Source organism: Globicephala melas, chromosome 16 (genome assembly GCF_963455315.2).
Source record: "Globicephala melas chromosome 16, mGloMel1.2, whole genome shotgun sequence".
Lineage (NCBI taxonomy): Eukaryota > Metazoa > Chordata > Mammalia > Artiodactyla > Delphinidae > Globicephala > Globicephala melas.
In genome coordinates, this window is record NC_083329.1 from 61,826,903 (window position 1) to 61,849,409 (window position 22,507).

At 37.1% G+C, this 22,507-nt stretch overlaps 1 protein-coding gene across 2 annotated transcripts in view; it reads left to right on the forward strand.

Moving 5' to 3' along the window:
* PPA1 (inorganic pyrophosphatase 1) overlaps nt 1–21,999 on the forward strand; it is a 37,033-nt gene extending 15,034 nt beyond the window's left edge. For both annotated transcript variants that reach the window (XM_030862476.3, XM_060286503.2), the window contains 8 exons: nt 195–314; nt 2,463–2,549; nt 9,459–9,585; nt 14,674–14,801; nt 15,077–15,162; nt 19,853–19,922; nt 21,030–21,069; nt 21,654–21,999. In XM_030862476.3, coding sequence (XP_030718336.1) covers nt 195–314; nt 2,463–2,549; nt 9,459–9,585; nt 14,674–14,801; nt 15,077–15,162; nt 19,853–19,922; nt 21,030–21,069; nt 21,654–21,685 — 690 coding nt within the window. In that variant the 3' untranslated portion in view covers nt 21,686–21,999. The remainder of the gene's footprint in view (nt 1–194; nt 315–2,462; nt 2,550–9,458; nt 9,586–14,673; nt 14,802–15,076; nt 15,163–19,852; nt 19,923–21,029; nt 21,070–21,653) is intronic.
* The last annotated feature ends 508 nt before the right edge of the window (nt 22,000–22,507 follow it).

Below are 22,507 nucleotides of genomic sequence, written 5' to 3' on the forward strand. Positions count from 1 at the left end.
AGTTCCTGTATACCTCAAATGTTTTCCACTTAAAGGCTGATTATGGAGAAACTTATTTCAAATTATAAAAGTGTTAGGGGTAAAAATATATCATTAAAGTGGAACTAGTGCATTTCATAATTCATTTCCTTAAATCCCTATTTGAATAGTATTTCACATACAAATATACAATGATTTGAAATTTTTTATTTCAGATTGCTACAAAGGATCCTTTAAACCCAATTAAACAAGATGTGAAAAAAGGAAAACTCCGTTATGTTGCAAATTTGTTCCCTTATAAAGGATATATCTGGAACTATGGTGCCATCCCTCAGGTATGTCTCTGTGCACTTGCTAGAAATGTACTTTTTAGCTTACAAAAATTTAACCTACTACTGTTAGTAAAAAAGATTTAAACACCTTCAAAAAGTTTTGCTATAGTAGTTTATAAAAACATAAGGGGTAATTAACTCATTTTAATACTTCCTTAAGTAACTTATTTTCAAGATGAACTAAAAGGTAAATATTTACAATGTTTGAATTCACATTTGAAAGTTTGCTCTTTTCTGAAATTTTTTTTATATGGACTGGTTATAAACTACACAAATTCCTTCTTTACAGAACGAGTGGCGTATCTATTGAGAGAGGCCGTGTAGACTAGTGCTTAAAAGCACTGATCTTACGGCACCACACAGATGAGGGTGCAAATTCCAAGTCTGCCACTTACTTTTTTTTTTAGATTTTTTTTGATGTAGACCATTTTAAAAGTCTTTATTGAATTTGTTACAGTATTCCTTCTGTTTTATGTTTTGGTTTTCTGGCCGGGAGGCATGTGGGATCTTAACTCCCCCATCGAACCCGCACCCCCTGCGTTGGGAGGCAAAGTCTTAACCACTGGACTGCCAGGGAAGTCCCAGTTGCAGGCTTCTAAAGCGTAAATCAGATTCATTATCATGTCCCTGCTTAAAACCTACCCGTGGCCCTCACTAAAACTGAAAATAAATCTAAACTGTCTACGAAAGCTTATCTAACTTGCCTCTGCTTCTTCCTCCCTGAGATGTTAATATTTTCTCCTGGGATATTCCTAGTACATAGCTTGTGTGTCTATTTGAGGAATAAAGCACTTAGTACCTGGCACATGTAAGTTCTCACAGCTGCTGACTTGTATCTCTATAGTCCTGATTACTTTCTTTGTGCCAAGCTATTTGTGGTAAAGTAATAATGGGATTCTGTTTCCTAAACAGTCAAAGCTTTGAGGAGGGGGGATATCTGCATTGTTTACCAATTTATCCCCAGCACAATACCAGTGTGTAGTAGGCTCTTATTTAATATTTGAATGAAGAATCACTAGCATCGTGTCTACTATGAGTAAATAATGTATATTTAATTCTGGTTTGGTTAAGCTAATGCTGTGGCACTTAGGATCTTTAAATGAAATATTCAATTTATTTTCTTCCTGTTGATAAATGGTTTGTTTTTATTAACCATTAAGTCTATTAAGTGGAATCTACTGTGAAACGATCTGTAAGTTACTAAAACATAGGTCAAACCCATCTAGCTTGCTAGGTAGTCACAAAGTCGTTTGCTTTGTTACAGCACTTCACCTTGTGCTTCAGTTGATTCACTATTTAGTCTTGAAATATCATCCCTCTGGGAACACATTGCTGAAATACTTACACTTCTGTAGCTTGGATTTGGCTTTGTTGGGTCCAGTCTTCCTTTTCCCCCTTTACTTTTATCTCTCTGCCTTTACTCCAGCTGAGTAAGCAAACAAATCCAAGAAACATGTTCCGGATTGGGAGGGAAAAGAACCAAAACAACAGCTACACTTTAAACTGAACTTCCTGGCAGGCACAGGCCATCACTTCTTCTGTGAGCTGCTCTGCAAGGACTCTGTCTTGCAGTTTAGCAGGGAAGAAACCCAGCAATTTAAAGCTTCAGCAAATCCTGATTAAACTTTTTATTCTTGGCTCCTGGTCAGCGATGACATTTTTGCCACCAGCACACGTCATTTCCATCTTAATATTACCACCTACCCATCTCTGCTTGGAGATTTATTTTAAAGAAAATCTGGTTAGTAGAAGATAGTAAGTACTAAAAGTTCATCAAAGCAGTTTTCTTTTACTATATTTTTTAAGTGAACATCTGGCTCTACATTTGTGTTTGCATATTGTCTCAGTTATTAGATAGTTGGGTTTTGTTTGTTTAAAATAGCATGATTATCCATTTTAAAGATTAAATTTAGTTCCGCATTATGCACTTAATAGGAGCCCAGCATTTAGTTAAGATTATTGTGTGTAGTTAAGATTCTTAGACGTGAATAAAGAATTATTTTTTAAAAAGATCTTTTTAATGAGAATAAATAGCTGAAGATTCATATTTTTGCAGAAAGATCATGGGATGTTATCTTTTAATGCCAACATGATCCACTTTGTCATTAGCATATACAGGAATGATATACTCTATCTTATTTTTTTTTTTAGACTTGGGAAGACCCAAGACACAACGATGAACACACCGGCTGCTGTGGTGACAATGACCCAATTGATGTGTGTGAAATTGGAAGCAAGGTAACGGAATCTGAAATATTTTTCTGTAGAGTTGAGATGATATCAATGAAATATACAAGCTTCATACTTTTAAAAATATTGTAAATAACATATATGAATATTAGTGAAGTTATGATGGGTCTCTTTGGGTGACAAAAGCTTCCATTCCATTCTAAGCATTTCTACATTATAATTTGTACATTTAAACCTAGCCTAGAAAAAAATGTGTATTGTATGCATGTGTGTGGAAGAACTGTACATGTTCTGCATTGCTTTAGAAGGCAGATGAGTAGTCAATAGATGAAGGCTACCAGGAGGCAACAAGGCAAACCTTGCCTAAGGATTTGGAATGACCAGTGAATTGGCCCAAACCAGGTAACCTCATGAGTTGGAGATTTATGGTAGGGATTCCTCTCTCAAGGAGGGTTGCTCTAAGATTCTGATTATAGTTATTTTCTTTATGATCTTTCCCAGCCTCAAGAAAATCTTAAGCGACTGAAAAGAAAGTTGTCATTCAGTTGCTTAACTCATCACGTTCAGGCATATTGTATGACTTGCCTAACTCAGTGACTTCTATAAAATAAAAGGTAAAGAAAGTACATTAAAATAGGTATTTGAAATAAATTATGGAGGACTTTTTCTTCAGTACCATCGATGACAGATTAAAAACATTAATTACCCTCAACTCTGATGGGACTAATGGACACTTGTTTAGCTTTTTTTTTTTAACATCTTTATTGATAATTGCTTTACATTGTTCTGTTAGTTTCTCCTGTATAACAAAATGAATCAGCTATATGTATACATATATCCCCATATCCCTTCCCTCTTGTGTCTCCCTCCATCCCTCCCTATCCCACCCCTCTAGATGGTCACAAAGCACCAAGCTGATCTTCCTGTGCTATGCAGCTGCTTCCCACTAGCTATCTGTTTTACATTCGATAGTGTATGTATGTCAATGCCACTCTCTTACTTTGTCTCAGCTTACCCTTCCCCCTCCCTTTGTCCTCAAGTCCATGCTCTACATCTGCATCTTTATTCCTGTCCTGTCCCTAGGTTCTTCAGAACCATTTTTTTTTTTGATTCCATATATATATGTTAGCATACGGTATTTGTTTTTGTCTTTCTGACTTACGTCACTCTGTATGACAGACTCTAGGTCCATCCACCTCACTACAAATAACTCAATTTCGTTTCTTTTTATGGCTGAGTAATATTCCATTGTATATATGTGGCACATCATCTTTATCCATTCATCTGTCGATGGACACTTGGGTTGGTTCCATGTCCTGGCTATTGTAAATAGAGCTGCAGTGAACATTGTGGTACATGACTCTTTTTGAATTATGATTTTCTCAGGATATATGCCCAGTAGTGGGATTGCTGGATCATATGGTAGTTCTATTTTTAGTTTTTTAAGGAACCTCCATACTGTTCTCCATAGTGGCTGTATCAATTTACATTCCCACCAACAGTGCAATACACCCTCTCCAGTATTTATTGTTTGTAGATTTTTTGATGATGGCCATTCTGACCAGTGTGAAGTGATACCTCATTTTAGTTTGGATTTGCATTTCTCTAATTATTAGTGACATTGAGCATCCTTTCATGTGTTTGTTGGCATTCTGCATATCTTTGGAGAAATGTCTATTTAGGTCTTCTGCCCATTTTTTGATTGGGTTGTTTGTTTTTTTGATATTGAGCTGCATGAGCTGCTTGTATATTTTGGAGGTTAATCCTTTGTCAGCTGCTTCATTTGCAAATACTTTCTCCCATTCTGAGGGTTATCTTTTCGTCTAGTTTATGGTTTCCTTTGCTGTGCAAAAGCTTTTAAGTTTCATTAGGTCCCCTTCATTTTTGTTTTTATCTCCCTTTCTCTAGGTGGTGGGTCAAAAAGGATCTTGCTGTGATTTATGTTATAGAGTGTTCTGCCTATGTTTTCCTCTAAGAGTTTTATAGTATCTGGCCTTACATTTAGATCTTTAATCCATTTTGAGTTTATTTTTGTGTATGGTGTTAGGGAGTGATCTAATTTCATTCTTTTCATGTAGCTGTCCAGTTTTCCCAGCACCACTTATTTAAGAGGCTGTCTTTTCTCTATTGCATATTCTTGCCTCCTTTATTAAAGATAAGGTGACCATATGTGTGTGGGTTTTTCTCAGGGCTTTCTATCCTGTTCCACTGATCTATATTTCTGTTTTTGTGCCAGTACCATACTGTCCTGATTACTGTAGCTTTGTAGTATAGTCTGAAGTCAGGGAGCCTGATTCCTCCAGCTCCATTTTTCTTTCTTAATATTGCTTTGGCTATTCGGGGTCTTTTGTGTTTCCACACAAATTGTGAAACTTTTTGTTCTAGTTCTGTGAAAAATGCCATTGGTAGTTTGATAGGGATTGCATTGAATCTGTAGATTGCTTTGGGTAGTAGAGTCATTTTCACAATGTTGATTCTTCCAATCCAGGAACATGGTCTATCTCTCCATCTCTTTGTATCATCTTTAATTTCTTTCATCAGTGCCTTACAGTTTTCTGCATACAGGTCGTTTGTCTCCTCAGGTAGGTTTATTCCTAGGTATTTTTTTCTTTTTGTTGCAATGGTAAATGGGAGTGTTTCCTTAATTTCTCTTTCAGATTTTTCATCATTAGTGTACAGGAATGCAAGAAATTTGTGTGCATTAATTTTGTATCCTGCTGCTTTACCAAATACATTGATTAGCTCTAGTAGTTTTCTGGTAGCATCTTTAGGATTCTCTATGTATAGTATCATGTCATCTGCAAGCAGTGACAGCTTTACTTCTTTTCTGATTTGGATTCCTTTTATTTCTTTTTGTTCTCTGATTGCTGTGACTAAAACTTCCAAAACTATGTTGAATAATAGTGGTGAGAGTGGACATCCTTGGCTTGTTCCTGATCTTAGTGGAAATGAATTCAGTTTTTCACCATTGAGAACGATGTTGGCTGTGGGTTTGTCATATATGGCCTTTATTATGTTGAGATAAGTTCCCTCTATGCCTACTTTCTGGAGGGCTTTTATCATAAATGGGTGTTGAATTTTGTCAAAAGGTTTTTCTGCATCTATTGAGATGATCATATGGTTTTTATCCTTCAGTTTGTTAATATGGTGTATCACATTGACTGATTTGCGTATATTGAAGAATCCTTGCATTCCTGGGATAAACCCCACTTGATCATGGTGTATGATCCTTTTAATGTGCTGCTGGATTCATTTTGCTAGTATTTTGTTGAGGATTTTTGCATCTATGTTCATCAGTGATACTGGCCTGTAGTTTTCTTTTTTTGTAACATCTTTGTCTGGACATTTTGGTATCAGAGTGATGGTGGCCTCATAGAATGAGTTTGGGAGTATTCCACCCTCTGCTATATTTTGGAAGAGTTTGAGAAGTATAGGTGTTAGCTCTTCTCTAAATGTTTGATAGAATTTGCCTGTGAAGCCATCTGGTCCTGGACTTTTGTTTGTTGGAAGATTTTTAATCACAGTTTCAATTTCAGTGCTTGTGATTGGTCTGTTCATGTTTTCTATTTCTTCCTAGTTCAGTCTTGGAAGGTTGTACTTTTCTAAGAATTTGCCTATTTCTTCCAGGTTGTCCATTTTATTGGCATAGAGTTGCTTGTAGTAATCTCTCATGATCCTTTGTATTTCTGCAGTGTCAGTTGTTACTTCTCCTTTTTCATTTCTAATTCTGTTGATTTGAGTCTTCTCCCTTTTTTTCTTGATGAGTTTGGCTAATGGTTTATCAATTTTGTTTATCTTCTCAAAGAACCAGCTTTTAGTTTTATTGATCTTTGCTATCGTTTCCTTCATTTCTTTTTCATTTATTTCTGATCTGATCTTTATGATTTCTTTCCTTCTGCTAACTTTGGGGTTTTTTTGTTCTTCTTTCTCTAATTGCTTTAGGTGTAAGGTTAGATTGTTTATTTGAGATTTTTCTTGTTTATTGAGGTAGGATTGTATTGCTATAAACTTCCCTCTTAGAACTGCTTTTGCTGCATTGCATAGGTTTTGGGTCATCGTGTTTTCATTGTCATTTGTTTCTAGATGTTTTTTTAATTTCCTCTTTGATTTCTTCAGTGATTTCTTGGTTATTTAGTAGCATATTGTTTAGCCTCCATGTGTTTGTATTTTTTACAGTTTTTTTCCTGTAACTGATATCTAGTCGCATAGCATTGTGGTCAGAAAAGGTACTTGATACATTTTCAATTTTCTTAAATTTAAAGGCTTGATTTGTAACCCAAGGTATGATCTATCCTGGAGAATCTTCTGTGAACACTTGAGAAGAAAGTGTATTCTGTTGTTTTTGGATGGAATGTCCTATAAATATCAGTTAAGTCCATCTTGTTTAATGTATCATTAAAAGCTTGTTTCCTTATTTATTTTCATTTTGGATGATCTGTCCATTGGTGAAAGTGGGGTGTTAAAGTCCCCTACTATTATTGTGTTACTGTCGATTTCCCCTTTTATGGCTGTTAGCATTTGCCTTATGTATTGAGGTGCTTCTATGTTGGGTGCATAAATATTTACAATTGTTATATACTCTTGGTCTGAACCCTTGATCATTATGTAGTATCCTTCTTCATCTCTTGTAATAGTCTTTATTTTAAAGTCTATTTTGTCTGATATGAGAATTGCTACTCCAGCTTTCTTTTGATTTCCATTTGCATGGAATATCTTTTTCCATCCCCTCACTTTCAGTCTGTATGTGTCCCTAGGTCTGAAATGGGTCTCTTGCAGACAGCATATATATGGGTCTTGTTTTTGTATCCATTCAGCCAGTCTATGTCTTTTGGTGGGAGCATTTAATCCATTTACATTTAAGGTAATTATCCATATGTATGGTCCTATTACCATTTTCTTAATTGTTTTGGGTTTGTTATTGTAGGCCTTTTCCTTCTCTTGTGTTTCCTGCCTAGAGAATTTCCTTTAGCATTTGTTGTAAAGCTGGTTTGGTGGTGCTGAATTCTCTTAGCTTTTGCTTGTCTGTAAAGGTTTTAATTTCTCCTTCGAATCTGGTTGAGATCCTTGCTGGGTAGAGTAATCTTCATTGTAGGTTTTTCCCTTTCATCACTTCAAATGTGTCCTGCCACTCCCTTCTGGCTTGCAGAGTTTCTGCTGAAAGATCAGCTGTTAACCTTATGGGAATTTCTTTGTATGTTATTTGTTGCTTTTCCCTTGCTGCTTTTTTTAAAAATAAATTTATTTATTTTGGGCTGCGGTGGGTCTCCGTTGCTGTGCGCAGGCTTTCTCTAGTTGCGGTGAGCAGGGGCTACTCTTTGTTGCGGTGCGCAGGCTTCTCATTGTGGTGGCTTCTGTTGTTGCGGAGCATGGGCTCTAGGCACGCGGACTTCAGTAGCTTGGCTTGAAGGCTCTAGAGCGCAGGCTCAGTAGTTTTGGTGCACGGGCTTAGTTGCTCTGCAGCATGTGAGATCTTCCTGGACCAGGGCTCGAACCCGTGTCTCCTGCATTGGCAGGGGGATTCTTAACCACTACACCACCAGAGAAGCCCTCCCTTGCTTCTGTTAATATTTTTTCTTTGTATTTAATTTTTGATAGTTTGATTAATATGTGTCTTGGTGTGTTTCTCCTTGGATTTATCCTGTATGAGACTCTCTGTTCTTCCCTGGACTTGATAGACTCTCTCCTTTCCCATATTAGGGAAATTTTCAATTATAATCTCTTCAAATATTTTCTCAGTCCCTTTCTTTTTCTCTTCTTCTTCTGGGACCCCTATAATTCGAATGTTGGTGCATTTAATGTTTTCCCAGAGGTCTCCGAAATTTTCCTCAATTCTTTTCATTCTTTTTTCTTTATTCTGCTCTGCGGTAGTTATTTCCACTATTTTATCTTCCAGGTCACTTATTCGTTCTTCTGCCTCCATTATTCTGCTATTGACTCCTTCTAGAGAATTTTTAATTTCATTTATTGTGTTGTTTGTCATTGTTTGTTTGCTCTTTAGTTCTTCTAGTTTCTTGTTAAACGTTTCTTGTATTTTCTCCATTCTAGTTCCAGGATTTTGGATCATCTTTACTATCATTATTCTCAATTCTTTTCCGGGTTGACTGCCTATTTCCTCTTCATTTGTTAGGTCTGGTGGGTTTTTACCTTGCTCCTTCATCTGCTGCATATTTCTCTGTCTTCTCATTTTGCTTAACTTACAGTGTTTGGGGTGTCCTTTTCACAGGCTGCAGGTTCGTAGTTCCTATTATTTTTGGTGTCTGTGCCCAGTGGGTAAGGTTGGTTCAGTGGCTTGTGTAGGCTTCCTGGTCGGGGGGACTGGTGCCTGTGGTCTGGTGGATGAGGCTGGATCTTGTCTTTCTGGTGGGCAGGATCGCATCCGGTGGTACGTTTTGGGGTGTCTGTGAACTTAGTATGATTTTAGACAGCCTCTCTGCTAATGGGTGGGGTTGTTTTCCTGTCTTGCTTGTTGTTTGTCATGGTGTATCCAGCACTGGAGCTTGCTGATCATTGAATGGAGCTGGGTCTTAGCTTTGAGACAGAGATCTCTGGGAGAGCTCTCGCTGATTGATATTTCGTGGGGCCAGGAGGTCTCTGGTGATCCAATGTCCTGAATTCGCCTCTCCCACCTCAGAGGCTCTGGCCTGACACCTGGCTGGAGCACCAAGACCCTTTTGGGAAGTCTGAGGTCTTCTGCCAGCATTCAGTAGGTGTTCTGTAGGAGTTGTTCCACATGTAGATGTATTTTTGATGTATTTGTGGGGTGGAAGGTGGATCTCCACATCTTACTCCTCCTCCATCTTGAAGGTCCCTCCTAACTTTTTAAAAATTGCTTAAAGGAACAATCTTAAGTTTGCAGAAATTTGGCGTCTTCCTCATTTCCTATTATCCACCAAGTAAAACTTTTCTTCCAAAGTTTCATTCTGTAGTATTGATCTGGCTGTGTTTTTTGACTTTCAGGTATGTGCAAGAGGGGAAATAATCAGGGTGAAAGTTCTGGGCATACTGGCTATGATCGATGAAGGGGAAACCGACTGGAAAGTCATTGCCATTAACGTGGATGATCCTGATGCAGCCAATTATAACGGTAAGAAATATTTGTAGAGTCTGAAGTCTTTATACCTAAATCTTACCCAGCACCAAACTTAACCTGTAATGACAGAGTTGTAAACCCATGCCTTCAAACTGTTAAAGAATGGAGGAGCAAAAAATTTAACAAAGCATTGTTATTTCTACTACTGAACTTCTGTGGTTAACTAAGTAAACTTTCTCCTTCATTCCAGGAAAGAACAAATCTGGTAGTTTGTATTTCCTGTTTTCTTCTTTCCTTCCCCACATGCTAACACTTAGTTGCTCTATTTATTTATTTTTAAAAATTTGAAAACTGAGATATAATCCACATGCCATAAAATTCACCATTTTAAAGTGTACAGTTCTGTGGGTTTTGATACATACACTAGTCTGTTAACCATCACCACTATCTAATTCCAGAACATTTTCACCACTCTGACAGGAAGCCCCATATCCATTAGCAGTCACTCCCTATCCCCACATCGCTCAGTCCCTGACGACTACCAGTCTATTGTCTGTCTTTATGGATTTTCCTATTCTGAAAATTTCACACAAATGGGGTCACATGATATCCGGCTTCTTTCAGCTAGCATACTGGTTTCAAGGTTCATCCACATTGTAACATGTATCAGTACTTCATTCCCTTTTTTTTTTGGTGGTGAAATTAACATAACATAAAATTCACCATTTGAACTATTTTAAAGTGTACAGTTCAGTGGCATTTAGTACATTCACAGTGTTGTGCAACTCACCACTCATCTCATTCTAGAACATTTACATCACCCCAAAGAGAAACTCTACCTTTTAGTAGTCACTCCCTGTTCCCTCCTCCTCCCAGGACCCGACAACCACTAATCTGCTTTCTGTGTCCATGAATTTGCCTTTTCTGGATATTTCATGTACATGGAATTGTAAAATATGTGGCCTTTTTGTGTCAGGTTTCTTTTACTTAGCATAAGGTTTTCTAGGTTCATCCATGTGGTAGCATGTATCAGTACTCATTTTTTTAATGGCTGAGTTATATTCTATTATATAGAAATATATCACATTTTGTTTGTCCATTCATCTGTTGAAGGACATTTGGGTTGTTTTTGGCTATTAGGAATAATGCAGCTGCTATGAACATTCCTGTACAAGTTTTTGTGTGGACGTGTGTTTTTAATCCTCTTGGGTGTATATACCTAGGAGTGGAGTTCCTGAGTCATATGGTAACTCTTATGTTTAGTCTCTTGAGAAACTGCCAAACTTTTTTCCAAAGCGGCTGCACCATCTTACAGTCCTGCCAGCAGTGCATAATGTTCCGATTTTTCTACTTCTTTGCCAGCACTAGTTGTTATTTATCTTTTTAAATTATAACCCTTCTAGTGGGGTGTGTCTTTTTATTTTTGAGTTATAAGAGTACTTACATGTTTTGGATACTAAACCTTTATCAGATATATGATTTGTCTGTATTTTCTTACATTTTGTGGATTTGTCCTTTCATTTTCTTTTTTTTTTTTTTTTTTTTTGCGGTACGTGGGCCTCTCACTGTTGTGGCCTCTCCCGTTGCGGAGTACAGGCTCAGCGGCCATGGCTCACGGGCCCAGCCGCCCCGCGGCACGCGGGATCCTCCCGGACCGGGGCACGAACCCGCGTCCCCTGCATCGGCAGGCGGACTCTCAACCACTGCGCCACCAGGGAAGCCCTGTCCTTTCGTTTTCTTAATGGTATCCTTTGAAGCACTCAAGTTTTTCGTTTTGATGTAGTCTATTCTTTTATTGCTTGTGCTTTTGGTATCATTATCTAAGAAACCATTGCCTAATCCAAGGTCACAAAGACTTAGTTATGTTTCCTTCTAAGAATTTTATAAATATAGCACTTACATTATTTCTTTCTGCTGTTTTACAGAGTACGATCTCATATATATTTAAATATATGCAAATTATATGTAAACTCATTTAAAAAGGACTCAACGCCAACCTTTAATAGTACATTGGGAAGAAAGATGAAAAGAGTCTGACTTTTTGTTTCAGATACTTCTGTATTGACTAAATTTTGTACGATGAGAATGCATTCCGACATTTAGCTCTGATTCTAAATGTAGGAATGTGTGTCCATTTTCAGATGTGCTATTTACACAAGAGTGCACATGCTAAATAGCGTGCTTTGGCCACAGTTAATGAAGCCACGCCATCATTACATCAGCACAATTTTCTGGGTGTCATTTCCCTGCAGTAGAGGTTATTAGGACCCTAAAATTTTCTCTGGGGGGTTGGCCCCATGATGCAAGCAGTATGCAGCTTTCCTTAAATGTCAGCCTAAGGCAATGTCCATCATCAGTTATAACTGGAAGAGTATTAGGTAGAACTAACTAAGAGTAGAACTCTTGACAAGCCACAACTTTGGGAGGGATACACACAGAGCCATGGAAGAGGATGGCCTACCCAGTAAAGCAACCAGGTTGGCCATGTTGATCCCCTTTGTTATTGTCAGCCCACGACAGCCAGTGACCCTTCTGCCTCAATTGTGGGCATCAGGAAATTGAGCATTTTATGCACATGGTTGCATGCTGGTTAGAGGCTGAATCCAGGGAACAGCACAGAACTGGTGCTGTCTTTGGTAGGATCTTTTTTTTTTTTTTTAATTTATTTTATTCTGAAATCCAGTGACTTTTTGGGGGGCTATTTTTATATTTTAATCCTGGGGGGTTTTTTTGTTTGTTTTTTTTTTGCCATGTGGTTTGTGAGATCTTAGTTCCCTGACCAGGGAGTGAACCCAGGCCCTTGGCAATGAAAGCACGGAGTCCTAACCACTGGACTGCCAGGGGAGTCCTTGTCTTTGGTAGGATCTTGATGTGGCATCAGGAGGCAGTTCAGGGAGCTCTGCAGACCACTGGCTTTGTCTGTACGTGTATAATGTACAACTGGAGGAACAAAAATTGACTGAGTTCTTTTCTCCTACTTTTTTCCTCTGGGTCTGGTGTTCACAGTTCCCTAGTCAGGATCCAGCATACCTTTCAATACCTGGTTCACAGTCAGTGAGTTAATCAACTGTTATATTTTTCCTTGCTGCAATGTAATACAAAAATATGTTTGATCTTTGTCTCCAGTTCCTGGCAAGGAACTCCTAAAACACTTGGACTTTCCTGAGTGACGAGTGTCTTTTTTATTCATAATGAGCCCCTTTCATCACCCCTGAGTTTATGCTAATAAGGTGACTTACGGTGGGGCCCTTAGCTAGCCTCAGACCAGTTCAGTCAACAGGAAAACTGAATGATTAGAGGGTGGGAACCTCCAGCCCCAACCACTGACCTCTGGGATCGGGAGGGGAGGCTCCATAAAAAGTCTGGAGTCACGAGATGTAGAGCACTTGTAAGTTGGTGAACACACTGAATTGCTGGGAGGGTGGCACGCCTCCCCACCAGAGGGCATGGAAACTATGCACCCCGCATACTGTGCCCTATGCATCTCCTCCATTGGACTGTTCCTGAGTTGTATCCTTTATACTAAACCAGTAAACATAGCACAGTGTTTTCTTGAGTTTTGTGAGTCTTTCTAGCAAATTATCAAACCTGAGGAGAGAGTTGTAGGGAACTCTGATTTATAGCTGTTGGTCAGAAGTATGGGTGGCCTGGGACTTGGCGATCAGCGTCTGAAGTGGGATCAGTCTTGTGGAACTGAACCCTCTGACTGTGGGACTTGATGCTAACTCCAGTTAGATAGTGTCATAATTGAATTGTCGGACACCCAGTTGGTATTCCTAAGGAATAGAACTGGATGGAAAATTTGTTGGAAGATACCCTACACTTGTATTTTGGATTTCTGGATTTTCAAACTATTTCTGTATCAGATGATACGTTTTATATGAATTCTAAGTTCCTTGAAATTTATCAGTGTTTAAACATTTCCCAGTTCAGTTTGTAACCTTTCCATACTTTTAGTGGTACCCTGATAATAAAATGCATGGTATTCTTTAACTATGTAGATTATAAACTGGGCTTAAGCAAAGTTATTTTAAAGAAATATAAATAAGCTGTTGTTGAATGTATTCCTCCTTCCAACTACAATTTTCCTGGTGGATTTTTTTTTTTTTTTTGCACATGTATCTAATATTTGTTTGCATGGAGAAGCAGTTCAGTCATTTAAACTTGAGTTTGATGACATTGAGGCTAGGCACTGTTAATGGCTGTACAGAAACTTTTAAAAGTTTTTTACACAGGACACTTTTTTTTGTTGGCCAGAACTAAAGTATTGTGATACTGAATGCCTATACTGTAGAGTGAGAAAAGCCTATTCACATTTCATATGTAACCTATCAATGAATATGTATAATGCATTTTTCTTGTCTTTTTGTGTGTAATTGGGGTGTGATCCTCGAATACAGCCTCAACCTGTCTTTTGGTGTCTTCTGTCCATCTCTTAGAAGTTTATGTGCACCTGCCGAACTATTCTCATTATGTAGCTGCCAGTTGTTTCTCCCTTCTCTTATCTAGTAGGAGTCACTATGGTCCTGATTGTTCTCTTAGTGTACTTAATGTCAGAGCTATTTTAAGACACTAGATGATTTCCTTTTATTTATTTATTTAATTTATTCTTGGCTGCGTTGGGTCTTAGTTGCTTCGCGGGCTTTCTCTAGTTGAGGCGAGCGGGGGCTACTCTTCGCTGCAGTGCCCAGGCTTCTCACTGTGGTGGCTTCTCTTGTTGCGGAGCATGGGCTCTAGGCGCGCAGGCTTCAGTAGTTGTGGTGCAAGGGCTCAGTAGTTGTGGTGCAAGGGCTCAGTAGTTGTGGCTCAAGGGCTCTAGGGCGCAGGCTCAGTAGTTGTGGCGCATGGGCTTAGTTGCTCTGTGGCATGTGGGATCTTCCCAGGTCAGGGCTCAAACCTGTGTCCCCTGCACTGGCAGGTGGATTCTTAACCACTGCGCCACCAGGGAAGCCCCGATGATTTCCTTTTAATGTGTGTATGTGTTCTCTTCTCAACAAGGTGTTAGCTCTAACATTGTCTTGAAAGTTTTTGATAATCCATCCCGTAGCTCTTTCAAAGTACGCACTTGATATTTTTATTGAATGCATAAATAATTACATACACATCTTGCAATCTGAGAAGAGAATCTTATTCTCTTCTTAGATATTAATGATGTCAAACGGCTGAAACCTGGCTACCTGGAAGCTACTGTGGACTGGTTTAGAAGGTACAAGGTTCCTGATGGAAAACCTGAGAACCAGTTTGCTTTCGACGCAGAATTTAAAGATAAGGTAATGTGTCACTCAGAACTGTAGCTTTAGGCCTATTTGTATTGAGACTTATAATTTAACCATATTGTTACCATCTAAAGACAATATCGTCATAAAACAGATGTCTAAAGACACACGACAGGCTTGATGTTGATTTATTCATTTAAATGATTTCTTCCATTTTTGATAGAAAGAAGTGATTCAAAAGAGACTAAGTTATCAGGCTTTGGGAAAATATCGAGAATAAGAAAAGAACACGTTTCTATTATTCTAACGTATATCTCTTCAAATTATAGGACTTTGCAATTGATATTATTAAAAGCACTCATGACTATTGGAGAGCATTAGTGACTAAGAAAACTGATGGAAAAGGAATCAGTTGGTAAGCATTAACTCTTTTCTGCATGTTTAACACACAAAGCAGACTAGCTTACTCCAGAGGTTTTAATTACCTTAACATACTCCACCGTTACATTCACTTAGGGAAAGACACTGGTTTTGTCAATGCTTATTAAGTCAGTAGGAAGTGTAGACTGAAAGAAAAACTACACAACGGGAAGGTTGTGAGTTAAGTTTTATTCGAGGACTGTAGCCCGGAAGATAGCCTCTCAGATAGCTCTGAGGAACTGCTCTGGAGAGATAAGGGAGGAGCCAGGATATATATGAACTTTTTTGCCGGGAAAACATGTAGTCAAGCATAAAAAGATTACTGCTATTCATAAAGAAGAGACCTCTCGAGTTAATGATTTTAGTGTTTTTCTATGTATGGGAAGAGGCAAGAATCTGGGGTCATGTGAAATTTTTTCTTAGAAATGCATGTTAACTATCTAGGGGCCAATATACCCAAATGTTTCCTGGTTTTCTCCATCCTGAATTCCCCTCAGGGCTCACTGTCCGTGGGTGACTGTAGTGGCTAATGGCTTGATCCTTGTAGAACTGGAATGGCAGGCAACATTTTTTTTCTTTACAGAAGGTAACTATATAAACAACTGAAAAATGCCACAAGATACTCTCTGAATAAGTACAAACTAAAACTATAAAGGGCTCAGTGAGATCAGAGCTTTGTAAGGCTAATCGGGAAAACCTGCCTAGCATCAGGGTGCTCAGAATGGGATGGGTATAATCAGGTTGAGTTCAAGGGTTGGTGTTCTCTGATGTGAATATGTAAGGTTCATTACAACTAAACCAGGATCTACTATGCACACTGAATTAACTACTACTACTACTAATAGCTAATATGACTGAGCAGTTAATATTTGCCAAGCCTGCAACACAGATGCAGGGAGATTAAACTTAACCAAAGTCATACCACAGTAAGCATTTTGGAGTTAGGACTCGCATCCAAGTCTGTCTGGCCCCAGATCATTTTTAGTACAGTACTTCCTCTTTTAAAGCTTATAAAAGAATGCCCACCATTACCACTTAACTAGTGTTGTTCTGGAACTACTAGTTGATGAAGTAAATAAGAGAAAGAAGATGCAGGAATATTGGAAAAGGGGGAGCAAATTGTTGCAGATGATATGATTGTGTACCCAGAAAACCCTAGAAAAAAGAGCTCAGCAAGGTGAATAATTACAAAATGAGTATATATGTACATTGCTAGCTTTCTATATGAAGTGTAACAGAAACTATAATGGAGGAAAAGATCTCATGTAGAATAGTATTTAAGAACAAAACACAGTATAAATAAGAAACCTGAAGGACCCAGAAGAAGAAAAGTTTGACTCTACTGAGAAATATAAAAGATGTTAAATAGAAAGGTATATATTCATGAATAACATTCAGTTTCATCTAGAAAAAAATCTGCATCTCAGAATAACAAGGGAAGTTCTGAAAAAAGTAAGGGTAGTGGTGGTGAGGAAGAGTGTTAATTATTTTGGTACTGTTTAGTAATATTGTTTTACTAAGAATTTGGTACTGAAGAAGAAAGTCAAATTATTCAGTTCTGTTAGAGTTTGATAGACCTAAAGTAGATCTAAAGATGTATGGGAATTCAATTTATAATAAAGAAGATGTTTTAAATGAGTGGTTTGGACCAACCACTGTTTAGGAAGAAAATAAGACTAGATCTCTATCTCACTCCTTACATTCCTTACGCCAGATATACACACTGGCAACCACCTTCATGGCTGTGGCCATTTCATTTTGGAAAGGTGCTGTAACCAGGCAGGTGCTCCACAAGTGCCCTGTGCAAGCAACCCAGCACCAGTGTTCTTACCTCCAACTACTTTATATCCACATGTTAACTGGGTGCTGGCTGCAAACTAGGGTTTGTAACCCTAGTCTTACATCAGCATTTAATTACAGACAGATAAATTGTAATGTGAGAAAATTCTAGAAAAAGTATAGGTGAATTTATTCATTAGCTTGTAATAGGGAAGACCTTTCCAAACAGAAGACAAACTCAAAATCCATAAAAGAAAGATTTACTTGTGGTATTATTTTTTTATGTATCAGGAGACAATTTTTCCCAGTTTCTGCTTAAACAACACATGACAGAGGGCTAAATTCCTTAATTTATAAATAGCTTATTCTAATTGATAAGAAAAAGAATAATTCAATAGAAGGAGAGGAACAGATAAAAAAAGAAAATTTATGTTAAAAAAAAAAAAAAAAAAAAAAAAGTCCCGAAAAAAAAAAAAAAAAAAAAAGAAAATTTACAGATAAGAAGATGTACAGTCTCATTTTATAATTTTTTTTAATAAAATCTTTCAGGATTTGTTTATTTCATTCGTAGTGGAATTAGTTTATTCTTTTTTTTTTTTTTTTGGCCGTGTTGGGTCTTTGTTGCTGTGCGTGGGCTTTCTCTAGTTGTGGCGAGCGGGGGCTACTCTTCGTTGCGGTGCGCAGGCTTTCCATTGAGGTGGCTTCTCTTGTTGCAGAGCATGGGCTCTAGGCGTGCGGGCTTCAGTAGTTGCAGCACGCGGGCTCAGTAGGTGCAGCACGTGGGCTCTAGAGTGCAGGCTCAGTAGTTGTAGCACGTGGGCTTAGTTGCTCCGCAGCATGTGGGATCTTCCCAGGCCAGAGATTGAACCTGTGTCCGCTGCATTGGCAGGCGGATTCTTAACCATTGTGCCACCAGGGAAGTCCTCATTTTATAATTTAAAATGCAGCTCAGAAAGATAGTGTTATCCCCCAGTAGCTTTGCAAAATTTAAAAAAATTAAATGATAGCTGGGATGGCAAGAATATCTATATCTATATCTATCTATCTGTCTATCTATCTATCTATCTGTCTATATGGTTGGTGAGAGTTTAAATGGGTACAACCTTTGTGAAGGGCAATTTGACAATATTCAGCCCAAAATTTTTAATGCATGTATTTCTTTGTAGAACCACTACTAGGAATGTATCCTATAGATATAGTCCCAAAGATTTATGTATAAGGATGTTCATTGCAGTGTCATTTATAATAGCAAAAAGTTAGAAACAACCAAAATGTAATGGTTAAGCACATCCATATAATAGAACAGTATATGTCACAGAAAAAAAAAAAGTTCTCTATGTTGATAAGGAAAGACAACCAAAATATATTAAGTGAGAAAAGCAAAGTTCATAGTAGTATATTTAGTATGATCCCATTTATGCAAGGTGAGATACACACACACACCCCAGCATCTCTTTATATTTAAATTTTTTTTTCTGGAGGGAAACAAGAGCTATAGATAATGATTGCCTTTGGAGACAACCATTTGGAGATGGGAGGGAGAGAGGCTTTCAATTTGTGACTTTCTGAATTTTCTAACTATATATGTGTATTACTTTTTTTTATACATGTCAGTTTATCTGGGTAGTAAGATTTTTTTTCTGATTATGAGAAAATCCTAATGTAAAAATAATTCTCAGGAATCTTCTGTTCTGTAAGTCAGAATAATGTCCTGTAAAATGCAAACATTGTCTCTCCACAAACAAGAAAAACTGAGCACACTTACACATTTGTGTGAAAATGTACAATCATGAGACTTTGCTTTTAATAACTTCTCTATTTTGTGGTGTCCTATTATTTCTATGGAAATGGGCTTAATGCATGTTAAGTGGCAGGTAACTGAAGATATTTATTTTTCATTTTAATAGAATATTTCTGATCATACCCATGTTATAATAATACACAATAATTTAATACATAGGAAATTTTGAACTATAGTTAACCAAAAAAAGTTTTTAAAAAATCATTTTAATCACAGTTTTCCCATAGATACTCTTATTAACATTTAGAGTTTTTTCTTTTTACAGTCCTTTGTGTATAAGTATAATATTTTCAAAAATAATTAGGATCATATTGTATATAAAATTTGTTTTATGGTTTAAAAAAGTTAACACTATAAGCATTTCTCATGTCATTAAGAATATAATGCTTTCCTACTATATAACATTCCATCTGTGTAATATTCCATCTCATGGATAAATCATTTTTAATCATCCCTGTTGTTGGACATTTTGGTTACTTCCAAGTTTTCACTCTTACCAGTAGTGAAATCGTGTATGTTGAACATCTTTGTACATCATAGTTTAAATCTCTGAGTTCTGAGGTGTGGAATTTATCCATCAAAGAGTATGTGCTTTTTAAAAGGTTTTAGACACATTTTTTTGTTTGTTTTTTTATTTTTGTCTCTTACTTTTTCTTTTTTTATTTTGTTGTGGACACATTTTACCAGATTATTCTTCAGGAATATTGAACCAGGTGTTACTCCTGCCAGGAGTGTCTATCTCAGATTGTCAACACTGACAGAAACTGGATTTTTTTGTTTTTTGTTTTTTTCATTTTATCTAATTAGCAAAGATATGTTTGTCATTTTCATTTGCATCTTAGCTCTTTCATTGAGAATTACACTGCATTCAATCACATACTTTAAAATCTGAACTTGTTAAGGGATTTGAGTAAAATTGACCACAAGAATAGCTGTATATTAAATAATTAGAATATTTAATATAGGTGAGAAAGCTTTCAACTAAGCCAGACTTGAATCTCATCTGGCCTACCACCTTCATCTTGTTATTTTTAACAAGAGAGAGTTTTAATAAGAGAGAAGTTTTTGTTACTGTGACTCGTGACAATTTTCCTTTGTTCAATAGCATGAATACCACAGTGTTTGAGAGCCCCTTCCAGTGTGATCCTGATGCTGCCAAAGCCATTGTGGAAGCTGTAAGTAAAGGTTTCCTTGAAAAAGAACACGCCTGGTGGCCAAAAAATGGGGTGTTGAATGGGGAGGGAAAGTACCTTCAATAAATATTTGAGGATGTCCTGTACACATATTACAATGTAAGATCTTGAAATTACAAACCATAAATACAAGTAGACATTTGACTGAGGGGAAACCTGAGGAGGGTCCTAGCCAACACTATATTGGGCAGATAACAAAGTAGGACAATTTGTAAAAATCAAAATGACTCCAGAATGTTCTAAGTAACCCAAGTGCCTGAGTACTTATCATAAGCCATTTTTCACAAAAGTACCAATGGGAACTTATTTGACTTGGTCATAGCAAGGAATGAGAAAGTTACCAAATTTCAGGTACCATTGCAGGAGTGGTTTATAGTCCTAGAGGAGAATTTCATGTGAGGAAGTAAACTGTCCATCAAAGAAATTATTATTTTTAATGATCTGATTTGTATTAACCTAAAGACTGAAGATTGTCTAAAATTATTCCCATTTACAATATTAAATAAGGAAAACAAATGAAAATGAGGTCTGACTTTACAGCCTTGTAAACAGGGTAATACAAGGGAAAAGGACAATTTAATGATGAAGCCAATACATTTAGATTTATTTTATTTATATATGAATTTTGACAAAGTTGAGATGAATAAGATAAATTAGAAGGGATAAGCCATTGGTTAACAATCATAACTTTTCAATGAGAACATTCTGCCTACATTTTATATATATGTGTGTATATATAAAACCTTTATATATACATATGTTGGTTTTTTAATTCTTTATTTCAAAAAGCAGGTTTTTTTAAATTGGAGTATAGTTGCTTTACAATGTTGTGTTAGTTTCTGCTGTAACAAATTTATTTTTATTTATTCTCCTGTATGTCATTAAAAGGTAAGAGGTTTGAATTTGTTAGCATTTCTTAGCAGTAGAGCAAGCTCTGCATTGTTACTATCTATTGTAAATTATTTTTAGGACCTAAAAATTGGGATAGTTGTCTTCTGTTTAGATTCCTTTTAATTTTTGTATCAGTATACTTTTTTAGCTTATTCTTTTTCTGGGATTAGACTAATACATTTTAACATTTTATTTTAGTTACCACCACATGAACCTGCCTGCACAATACCAACAGATGGTAAGATCTGTATCTAGTAAAATTACGTTCAACATTATGCATATGTGTGGAAAATTACATCTGTATCTATAGATACGTCTTACATACCACATACATACAGAGAAAGAGAAGGACAGGGAGAAGAAGCTTTTTAGAGCTCTGTAGCATATGTGGGAAGAAAAATGGCTGTACCTACCACATTTAGGGCCACCGCTGTGACAGCATGACCATGACCCACTGTTCTCGGAGTTCCTGGTAGATGCCTTGTGGAGGTTGGAGCAGGCTGGGCTCTTCGTCCCCATCTGGCCCCAGGCTGCTTCACCCAGGAAACAGTTCTTTCCACCTTTAGATGTTAGAATTCTCTGTAAGGTTCTTCTTGTGAGAATTGCATGTCCATAGGATCAGCATCAAGAGTAAAGCAGCCCAAAAGAAAACACTGGTAAATTACCTGTTTTTGCTGTAGTGAAGCTTTGCATGTACGTAGGTTTGTTTTAATGTAATCCATAGGAGGATACATTAAAGCAAATATATTATTCATTGTTATATGTTGGGTATAATTTTGATTCCTAACAGGGATTCTAATTTTTTCTTTTCCCTGACTACAGTGGATAAGTGGTTCCATCACCAGAAAAACTAAGGAAATTTCTCTGGAATACAAGCTGATACTGCTGCATCCTTTTCGTCTGAAAGCATTAGATGCAAAAGTAGTAACTTTTCCAAGCTTTAAATTTATAGAACTAATCAATCAAATTCTGCTGTGACCAATCCAATATATCCATACTGTTATCCATCTAAAAGCATCTTTCATATCAACTAAGATAACTTTTAGTTCCTGCTTAAATATCAAGACAGTTGTAGTTTGGAAGTCATCTGTGAATAAATGTCCAAGATAAGTACGTATTGGATGTATATGTTTGCCATGTGTTAGGAAATAAAATTATTTTATTGAAACTTGGTTTATGATATTTTTATTTTAATCTGAAGCCTAACACTACCAAGCAGGCTTGGGTGCTGTTTGGTATTTGTTTTCTGTGAATGATCTTATAATTCACTTTTATTTATTAGACTAAAACTGACTTTATTTGTAGGCACCTGAAAATGAAATCCCTTATATTTACAGCAGTCTTGATACTATACTCTTACCTAATTCCTATCATCCCATTGTGAGCCATCAGCCAAGATAGTTTTGTGATTAAATTCGTGGCTTTGGAGCTGTGCAGACCTGAGTTTTTAATCCTAGCCCGTCTACTTATTTAGCGCTATAATCTCAGGTCAGTGTTGGCATCCACTGACTGTGTTTTCTCAATCAAGTTGTGATTTTCTTGGTTGTTGTTATGATGGGTGATTGTTAATAATATCCGAGACATTTTGTCTGTTATGTTAGGAGACACTAGGATCCATTTAAATCTTTTAGCAGGCATCACCCTATTTAGGGTTAGCACATGGGTCTTGGCCTGCT